Consider the following 10,410-nt stretch of genomic DNA (forward strand, 5'->3'; position numbering starts at 1 on the left):
CCATAAAACTAAATGAAGAATACTACACATGATCAAATTAATTGATGCAGAAAGGCATATGGCTAAATCCAATACCCATTCCTGATAAAAATGCTCAGCAAACTAGGAATAGAAGGGAAATTCAACAACATAATAAAGGCCATATATACAAAACCAATGGGCAATACATGGGGAGAAGCTAAAAGCATTCACCTAATGAATGGGAACCAGAAAAACACTTGTCACTACTCATACTCATACTTAACTTTGTTCTGGAAGTATGCCAGAGGTATTAGATAAAAAGAAGTCAAATCCAATTGGCAAAGCAGAAGTGAAACTCTATTAGCAAATGATATGATTCTATACATAGAAAAATCCTAGAACTATGTACTCATATCTATATGTTAAGTTATTAAGGTTGCAGATGGACATTGGGCCTTGACTCAAGTACTCCTTCAACACAAGAACACTTTGTTCTAACAAGCTGGCATTTTGTGATGTCACCCTCTTGACACGATCGCTGAAGACAAATGGGTGCAATAAGCAAATGTGCTGAAGAACGCTGATAGTGCCCTGCTATCAAAAGATATAACATCTGGGGTCTTAAAGGCGTGAAGATAAACAAGCAGCCATCTAGCTGAGAAGCAACAGTGCCCACATGGAAGAAGCACACCAGCCTGTGTGACACAAGGTGTCAATGGGATCAGGTATTAGCCATCAAAGAACAAAAAAATCATATCATTGTGAATGAGGAGGAGTGTGAGTGGGGACCCAAAGCCCATTTGTAGGCAACTGGACATCTTACAGAAGAGTCATGGGGAGGAGACGAGCCAGTCAGGGTGCAGTGTAGCAACAATGAAATACCTAACTTTCCTTAGTTCTTTAATGCTTCCTGCCCCCACCCACCCCCGACTATCATGATCCCAATTCTACCTTACAAATCTGGATAGACCAGAGGATGTACACTGGTATAAATAGGAACTGGAAACACAGGGAATCTGGGACAGATAAACCCCTCAATAATGAGAATAGTGATGCCAGGAGGGTAAGGGGAAGGTAGGGTAAAAAGGGGAAACCAATCACAAGGATCTACATTAAGGTGAACAGATGTCCCGCTTTTGGCGGGACAGTCCCGATTTTTGGCATTTTTTAAAAGTCCCGATTTTTTGAAAGAATGCACTACAAGCTAGGGAACAGTCTATTTGGTCCATATGGACCAAATTTTTTATCAAGGAACCCCCCCCCCCATCCCCCACCCCCAGTCAATGGTGTCCCACTTTAAATCTGGTCACCTTAATCTACATATAACTCCCTTCCTGGGGGGCAGACAACAGGAAAGTGGGTGAAGAGAGACATCGGATAGTGTAAGACATGACAAAATAAGAATATTTTAAAATTATCAAAGATTAGTGAGAGGGAGGCAGGGAGTGAAGGGGGAAATGAGCTGATCCCAAGGGCTCAAGTAGAAAGAAAATGTTTTGTGAATGATGATGGCAACAAATGTACAAATGTGTTTGGCACAATGGATGGACCTATGGATTGTGATAAGAGTTGTACGAGCCTCAAAAAATGATTTAAATAAATAAATAAAAATTAAGATTGCAGATGGACATTGGGCCTCGACTCAAGAACTCCCTCAACACAAGAACACTTTGTTTCTAACAATCCAGCATTCTGTGATGCTCACCATCTCAACGTGATTACTGAAGACAAAATGGGTACATAAGAAAATGTGGTGAAGAAAGCTGATCATGCCCGGGTATCAAAAGATATAGTGCCTGGGGTATTAAAGGCTCGAAGATAAATAAGCAGCTGAGAAGCAACAAAGCCCACATGGAGAAAGCACATCAGCCTATGTGATCATGAGGTTTTGAAGGGATCAGGTATCAGGCATCTAAGAGCCAGAACAAAATTATACCCAAGGTGAATGGGGGAGGGGTGCATGGAGTGGAGACCCAATGCCCATCTGTAGACAATTGGACATTCCCTCACAGAGGGGTCACAGGGAAAAGTGAGCCAGTCAGGTTGCAGTATAGCACTGATGAAACACAACTTTCCTCTAGTTCTTTGGTGCTTCCTTCACCCCACTATCATGACCTCAATTCTAAGACCCCGCAACACAGGCAATCCAGGATCAATAAACCCGCCAGGGCCAACAATGAGAGTAGAGATACCAGGAAGATTAAGGGAGGGTGGGCGGAGAAAGGGAGAATTGATCATAAGGATCAACTAGAACCTCCTCCCAGGGGGGCGAATAACGGAAAAGTGGGTGACGGAGGACGATGTAAGATAGGGAAATAATAATCTATAACTTATCAAGGGTTTGTGAGGGAGGGCAGGCGGGGAGGGAGGGGGAGAAATGGAGAGATGATATTGGGCTCAAGTGGAAGAGAATGCTTTGAAAATAATGATGGTGGCATATGTGAAAATTTGCTTGACACACTGGATGAATGTGGGTCTTGTGATAAGAGATATAAGAGCCTCCAATAAAAGTATTTAAAAAAAGAAAAACCCAAAGAGTCAACAAGAAAATGTTGTCACTAATTAACAGTTTCGGCAATATGGTGGGGGTAAATAACAACAATCAATGGGATTCCTGTATATTAACAAAGTGATCGCTCCATACATTTTTATATTTCTTACAACATTTTAAGTATACTTTCTGTTTTACAAATGAGGAAAGTGAGGATCAGAGATATTGAATATCTTGCCCAGAAACCCTATTCTCTTCAAGTTCCATGCCCCCACAACAAGTCCTTTCTTTTACAAAGTTTCTTTTAAAATATAATGACAAATACGTACATACTCAAATACATTTCACCTTTTATTTAACTTAATTTGCTCAAGATCTTTACTGTTGTGTCTCTTTTAAAAAAAATCATTTTATTGGGGGCTAGTACAGCTCTTATCACAATCCACACATACATCCATTGTGTCAAGCACATTTGTATATATGTTGCCATCATCATGTTCAAAACATTTTCTTCTATGTGAACCCTTGGTATCTGCTCTTTTCCCCCCTCCCCCACCTTCCCTCCCTCATAAACCCTTGGTAATTTATTAAAATTTTTCATGTCTTACACCGACCTCTGTCTCCCTTCACCCATTTTTCTTTTGTCCATCCCCCTGGGAGGGGATTATCTGTACATCATTGTAATTGGTTTCACTTTCTCCCCCAACCTTCCCTTTATCTTCCTGGTATGACTACTCTCATTATTGGTCCTGAGGGATTTATCTGTCCTGGATTCCCTGTGTTTCCAGCTCTGATCTGTACCAATATACAAGTAGCCAGATTTGTAAGGTAGAATTGAAATCATGATAGTGGGGAGGAGGAAGCATTAAAGAACTAGAGGAGAGTTGTATGTTTCATCGATGCTATACTACACCCTGACAGGCTTGTCTCTTCCTTGTGACCCTTCTGTAAGGGGATGTCCAATTTTCTACAGATGGGCTTTGGGTCTCTACTCAATACTCCCCCTCATTCACATTGATATGATTTTTTGTTCTGGGCCTTTGATGCCTGATACCTGATCCCATCGACTCTTCATGGTCACACCTGCTGGTGTGCTTCTTCCATGTGGGCTTTGTTGCTTCTGAGCTAGATGGCCACTTGTTTACCTTCAAGCCTTTAAGACCCCAGATGCTATTATCTTTTGATACCTGGGCACCATCAGCATTCTTCACCACATTTGCGTATGCATCCATTTTGTCTTCAGTGATTGTGTCAGAAAGCTGAGCATCACAGAATAGAATACCAGGTTATTAGAACAAAGTGTTCTTGAGTCGAGGGAGTACTTGGGTAGAGAGGCCCAATGTCCGTCTGCTACCTTAATACTTACTTAACATATAAATATATGTGCATTGATTTATTTTTCTATCGTTTTATATAAATACATTTACATATGTATGTGCCTGTATTTAGACCTCTATAAATGCCCTTCACCTCCTAGTTCTTTCCTCTATTTCAGTGGTTCTCAGCCTTCCTAATTCCACGACCCCTTAATATAGTTCCACAGGTTGTGGTGACCCCCCAACCATAAAATTATTTTCGTTCCTGCTTCATAACTGTAATTTTGCTACTGTTATTAATTGGACCACCCCTGTGAAAGAGTTGTTCAACCCCCAAAGGGGTCACAACCCACAGGTTGAGAACCGCTGCTCACTTTCCTTTTATTTTTCTCTTGTCCCACTATCATGTTCAGCCTTCATTGGATTTCAGTAATTCCTCTGGTTACAATGCCCTTGATCAAGCCTTGCCAGGCATCCTACGCCCTCCTCTCCATGGATTTTAGTTCACTTGTTGTTCCCTTGTCCCTGGATTTGTTAGCGCCCACTTCCTTTCTCACACCTCCCCCTCTCCCATGTTCCCCCACCCCCACCCCACCGGAACCATCAGTCCCATTGTTTTCTCTTCCCAATTGTTAATCCCACCTATCTTATCTAGATAGACATGCAGAGATGATAGTAAGCGCAAAAACAAGGCAGAGCAAAGCAAAACAACAAAAGAAAAAAAACTGCAACAGAAAAATGAAATGCTTATAAATAGTTCCAGGCTGTTTGTTGACCTATCAGAGTGTTTTCCAGTCGAGTCTCATGGGGTGCTACCCTCTGGCCCCAAAATCTATTTTTGGTATTCCCCAGGAACTTCTGCTTTGCTCCCCTTACTGCTCTGTTACACGTTCTTAGCATTTCACCCTGATGTGGTGGGGTCAGATGGGGAACAATTCCCGTACTTTGCTTCCTGTGTTGTCCCTCATAGCCCAGTGGGTCAGTGAGGGACATCGTGTTTCATGGTGGGGCTGGCCCTATGGTCCTCTGTGCATTGGCTGCTCTGAGCACGAATATCATCCTGGGTGCTTTGTAGGCCAGGATGTGTTCCACTCTCTCTCCTTTTCTCTTCATTTGTTCCTATGTGCTCTGATCAGGTGGCACCCCTCTCCCTGAGTTGTGGCTTCAGTGCTGTCCTCTGAAGTGAATTCTTCTGGTGTGAAGCAGGGGTGTCCACGTAGTTGGGATTGGGGCCAGCTCCGTAGACCTCTCTATTGGTTCCCTGCTTCATGCCAGTATGTTGCATCATGTCTTGACACACAGGGCTGAGGTAACTTCACCCTTAGACATTTGATGCCAGACTACCTTGTAGTTGCCTTTGATATTTGCTGTTCTTAGCCCAGATAGAATTAGTCAGGTCTGCCTGGGTTGGTCCTTGGTCCCCAGTCCTTGCAAGGGGAAGACAACCTGCTCCTAACAGTTCCCATTGTGAGCTCTGGTGACTGTCTCCTTCCATATACTTCTTTGCCTTTCTAGATAATCATTACCATTAAAACCACAGAAGTTCTGTCATCACTTTTTTGTTTTTGTTTTTAGTCTGAATTTTATTGTGTAACATTGTAACACTAGCTCAAGGCATTATCCGCTCCCTTGAGAGTACTTGCACTTCCTGTCATCATACACACATTCCCTGTTACATCGATTGAGCTGTGCTTTCCCAAGAGTGGTTTCTCCTTCAGCTAATTTGCAAAGCAAGGATGATCGATGCATGTTAGGGTCAAGGATCAAGCTGACATTCTCTACTTCACGTTGCCTGTTCTGACATCCCATTCACTACCTGTTAAGTTTCATTTTGTTTTGTTTTTCCAGTACTTCGTGACTGTTTTTAACAAGAGCTTTCCATATAACCAAACTTAACCTGCAAGCAATTACAAAGCATTTTATAAGAAGGTTTTTTGATGCCTGTTTTAACTGCACAACACATAATTCTGTAATTCATAATCAAAAGATACAACTTTTGTGTCTTTTGTAATTCATAATTTTGTAATTTTGTAATTCATAGTCAAAAGATACAACTAAAACAACAAAAGCAGGTGGATTTAGATGAAACAAGAATGACAGAATTTTAAAACTGTTGAAAGTAGGTCATTGGTAAATGGAGATTGGTTATGTAGTCTCTTTTTCATCACGTGTTTGAGATTTTTCATTGTAAAATATTTAAATGTATATTTAAATCTGCTTACTACAATTTCATATCTTTTGGTTCTCCTGTGTTAATAATAATAACCAAAAGAATTCAAAATTTTTACATCTCCCTTACCTGAGCTTTTAAATCAAAATAATATGGAATTTTAAATCAAATAATAAAAAAGTATTTGTTTTTAATATACTTCTGTTTGTTTGTTTGAAACTAGGTATGTGATAAAAGAATTTAACTCTGTTTCACTTGAGCTTTTCCCCGTAGTATAGCATCTCAGACCAGTATTTGAGTGGATGGACTTAAAGCTGTGGCCATTCACTCTCTCTTTTTAAAAATTTAACTTTATTTGTTTTATTTAATTTTTAAATGTATTTCTATGTATATTTAAATTTATATTCCCTTTTGTTTGTAGAATAGAATAGAGACAGAGAAAAACGTATTCTGTGTCGACGCACAGCCCCGCTCATCAAGAGAATGACATCCGCACATGCACCTCCCATGTAGATGCTCTTTATTTTGTGTTTCGTTTTCTGTTGTTCCCACCTAAAGCTCCCTCATGACCATCCTGCAGCTTCTTTCTTCCCTTCCTCCCCAGTCCTGGCTTCTTAGTGATCTTTAAAGTTATATCTTTTGGTATGCAAACCATTTTTATTTTTACATTTATAATAATGATGTCATAAAAGATTTCTCTTTGTGAGGTTAACTTTGCTGAGCATAATGGCCTCTAATTTTGTCCACGGCACGAGGTGTTTGGTAGACTCATCATCACTGACCTAATCTTTAAAACTGAAGCCAGACATCTAAGATAGATTAGCTCCAAAAAGGGAAGTATTTCTACCAACTTCCAGACAGATGGTACTGTAAGTTTAGAAATCTGGTAAAATTGGGGCATTTCACACTTATGTAGAGTGGAACGAAGAATCCCTGAGGGGAGCAAACGATTAAGGACTTGACCTTTAGCGTAAACATTGGTGGTGGCTCAAATCTATACAAAAGTGGTTCCGAAGACAAGCCTAATGATCGGTTTCTGAAAGATCACAACCTTAAAAACCCTATGGAGCAGCTCTGCTCTGCACATGGGGGTGGGGTGGGGGTGGGGGGAGGGTCCCATGAGTAGGAATCTACTCCCTAGCAACTAGCAACTAGCAACAGAGCGGGACTCACCTACTCGCTCATCTATAGCCCTCATTATTTATAGGATATGGGGAAATATCAGCATCACTTATATACTTTTTAAATAGACAACTTTTAAGTTTAATATTGAAATCTCATTAGTTATAATTTTGGAAATCTTATAAGGAAATGGAAATACTTATCATTAAGACAATGTCATCAAGTTGTAAAGTTTTATGGGGTATTTTATGTTGTCTTACATGCTTGCTCTTAATATTGTTCGGTATTGCCAAGATTTACCTGCTGTTTTTAGTTATTTTCATAAGTAATATGCCTCAAACCTAAATATCTCAATACAATCTGACTTTTTCTGAACTTAACTTTTCCTTTTCTGTTTTCTCTTTCCCTTTACTGCATTCCTTCCTGATTCTGTCTTCATGACTCAAAGGACTACCATCTTGCTTTATTATTCAAGGTACTTCCGTGTTTTACCACACATGCTGTGTTTGAAACTAATACTGATGAACTGTGGTATGATCCTTGCCATTACATAGTAAGCCAGTAAAATTTAACACCGATTTCAGTTCTACACCTCAGAATTGTCACCTAAATTATACAGCATATGCTTGTGCGCAGAGGTTAATGAAAAAACGGTATCCAGTGAAAGAAAACTGCAACTCTCCTGATTATTTATGTCAACAAGCACCGGAGTATTTTCATGAACTATTTTATAGGCCGATGCTTGAGCAATACAGCACAGCCATATAGGCAAAGTGTGGACTTGTTCATTTGTCATTCAGATAAGACACCATCAGACAGTAATTTAGGATTGCTAAGACAGCCATTGAGGAACCATTTTGAAATAGAAACCCTTATACTTACTTAATGTAGCCTCTCATACTCAAAGCCACCCTTCAGCATGGAGTAGAGCTGGCCCATGGGGTTTCCAAACTTGTCAGCTTTACAGAAGCAGACTGCACACCTTTCTCTTGTGGAGTATCTGGTCGGTTCACACGACTGACCCATTGCTTAGCAATCCAGGGTTTAACCCCTGCTTAACCAGAATTCTTATGAAGTAGAATCAGCTCACTAGCAATGGATTAAAATAACCGCTGAAGGAACCCTCCTCTCAAAATGGTTAAGCTCTTGCCTCATAAGATAAAGGAAAAGAAGTTGGCAGTTCCACCCACTGACTTTGCTGTGCTTGGAAAGACCCGGTGGTCTGCTCCCGTGAAGATGTCAGCCTAGCAAATACTGTAGGCCAGTCCGACTTTGCCCCAGTAGATCACGTGAGTCAAAATCAACTGGACTGCACACAACAACAAAACAGCAATATCGTTGCAAATTCCCTAGAGTTTCCGTCTTCTTTAAGCTTCTTGTTCTCCAAAGGCTAAGTTAATTTTAATCCACAAAATATTTAAACTTTCCTGAAGTCCTTTTTCTTACTAAGTGAAGTTAAGACTCGTTAGTAGAGTGCGGGCTTCTAGCTCTCTTTGTATGTTAGATAACATTTGCAGGGCTGCTGGGCTGGGCTCCCTCCCACCTCACAGAAGGTACATGTGGGCAGAAGCTCTGACTTTCTTTCCACCACTCTCTTAGCTGGGATTTCCACCATTCAGCTCATGAATCTTGCCAAGGCCTGGCGTGCGTTCTTGCACCACTTCTAGGATAGAGGCGGTGTACAACCAAGCTGTATACATGGGATGAATGATGACTAGAGGGAATGATGACTAGAGGACATTATAAAACAGGAATTAGGAACCACATGGTTGGGAAAAAATGTAAAAAGAGTATTTTCTAGTGGAAAGAGAGAATGGCCGGGGGATTGTGTGTCAGAAAAACCCGTGGTGTTATACATTTATTCTGCTGTTCGCAGGTCCCGGCAGTCATGTTCCTTTAAACTTAGGGAGTTGTATTGTTTTCGAGGGTCTATTTTCTGAGGTCACAACTTGCTTAGAAAAACTTCTGTTGATAAACTATTGATAATACTGTTGGTTTAGAATCCTGATCAAACTTTTGGTGACTACCTTCTCAAGTTGAATTTCATTGTCCATTCAAACAAATAGCTGCTAACTTGCTGACAGTGGTGGTGCCTGATCCATCAGTGTAACCTTGTCCCTGTCCTCTCTCCGCTGCAGGACTCAGGACACCCCTGCACTGCCACGGACCCAGACAGCTGTTTCATGCCTGTGTCTCCTCAGCACTTCATTGACCTCTTCAAATTTTAAATGCAGCCCCAACACTCCATCCTCATTGCTTTCTCTGTTAAAGGCTGTACATTGTGCTTATTTATGCAATAGCTGATTGTAAATGTTCTTTGTGTTTAAAAGTAATAACTTGATGGCAGGCCTGAGTGTTAAAGAATATGAAAAATCATCCCTCATTAATTATAGGGTAGGAATGTAATGTTGTATATTTTTATCTTAAATGGGATCATGAAATCCAAGCAAAATAATTGTTACTTCCTTTTTGGTGTTTCTTCTAAGCATATTAAAGTTTTAAATTTAACATATTTATAAATATGCTTCAGAAAAGATTTTGAATTTTCAGAATCACAGTCTGTGCTGAACTGACACTAATGGCCAAGAATATTCTTCTTAATTATCACACTGTAATTTCCCAATTTTATAATAATTTTGGGGTGGGAGGACAAAACAAGTGATCCTTGTAAATACATTCTGCAGAATATTTATTTTTCTTAAAATGTATTTTAACAACTGTGTTGGCTGTGTCTAAATGAGTCCTTTTTGAATACAACATGCATATAGGGAAGTATTAGCCATAATCTGTGTTGGTGTTTATCAATTGGGTTATGAATTGTGCCAAATGTTTTTAGCCTAAGAGAGATGTGAGTGATATTGCTGTGTTCCTAGGTGCTCAACAACACATGCTGACGGCCAGGGACCGCTGCTTCGGCAAAGCTGCTGTGTGTGCACAGCTGAGCTATGCAGAGGGGGGTGGGACCAGATGCAACCACTAAGCATTTGCCAAGACCAAGTCATGAACAGCCAAATGTATTCTAACTTTCCTTGTATTGAAGCTACTTTTGTAGTCTAATAAATCATGTTTACATATTAACTTTGGTTTGCATCTTATTGAAAAAAAATTGTAGTTTGGTACAATTTATTTAACATTTATTACAATTGTTTTATTTAAAAAATAACTATGTCCAATTTTTTAATGAAGGTTTATAAGAGAATATAGGTGACAACAAAAAACACTGGTGAATCAAGTACTCCCTCAATGCTAGGACACTTTGTTCTATTAAACTGGCATTCCATGATGCTCACCTTCCTGACACGATCACTGAAGACAAATGTGTGTATAAACAAATGTGAAGAAAGCTGATG

The 10,410-nt window shown here is 40.1% G+C and overlaps 1 protein-coding gene across 2 annotated transcripts in view; it reads left to right on the plus strand.

Moving 5' to 3' along the window:
* Positions 1-10,138, plus strand: part of FBXO25 (F-box protein 25) — a 100,572-nt gene extending 90,434 nt beyond the window's left edge. Inside the window, exons 10-11 of one of the 2 annotated variants that reach the window (XM_004707655.2) lie at positions 7,509-7,535; positions 9,199-10,138. In XM_004707655.2, coding sequence (XP_004707712.1) covers positions 7,509-7,535; positions 9,199-9,288 — 117 coding nt within the window. In that variant the 3' untranslated portion in view covers positions 9,289-10,138. The remainder of the gene's footprint in view (positions 1-7,508; positions 7,536-9,198) is intronic. The other variant, XM_004707656.2, reaches the window with a different exon arrangement.
* Positions 10,139-10,410: the final 272 nt, after the last annotated feature.

This window comes from Echinops telfairi, unplaced genomic scaffold (genome assembly GCF_000313985.2).
Source record: "Echinops telfairi isolate 266 unplaced genomic scaffold, ASM31398v2 ScPeMD7_9;HRSCAF=40, whole genome shotgun sequence".
Taxonomy (NCBI): Eukaryota; Metazoa; Chordata; class Mammalia; order Afrosoricida; family Tenrecidae; genus Echinops; species Echinops telfairi.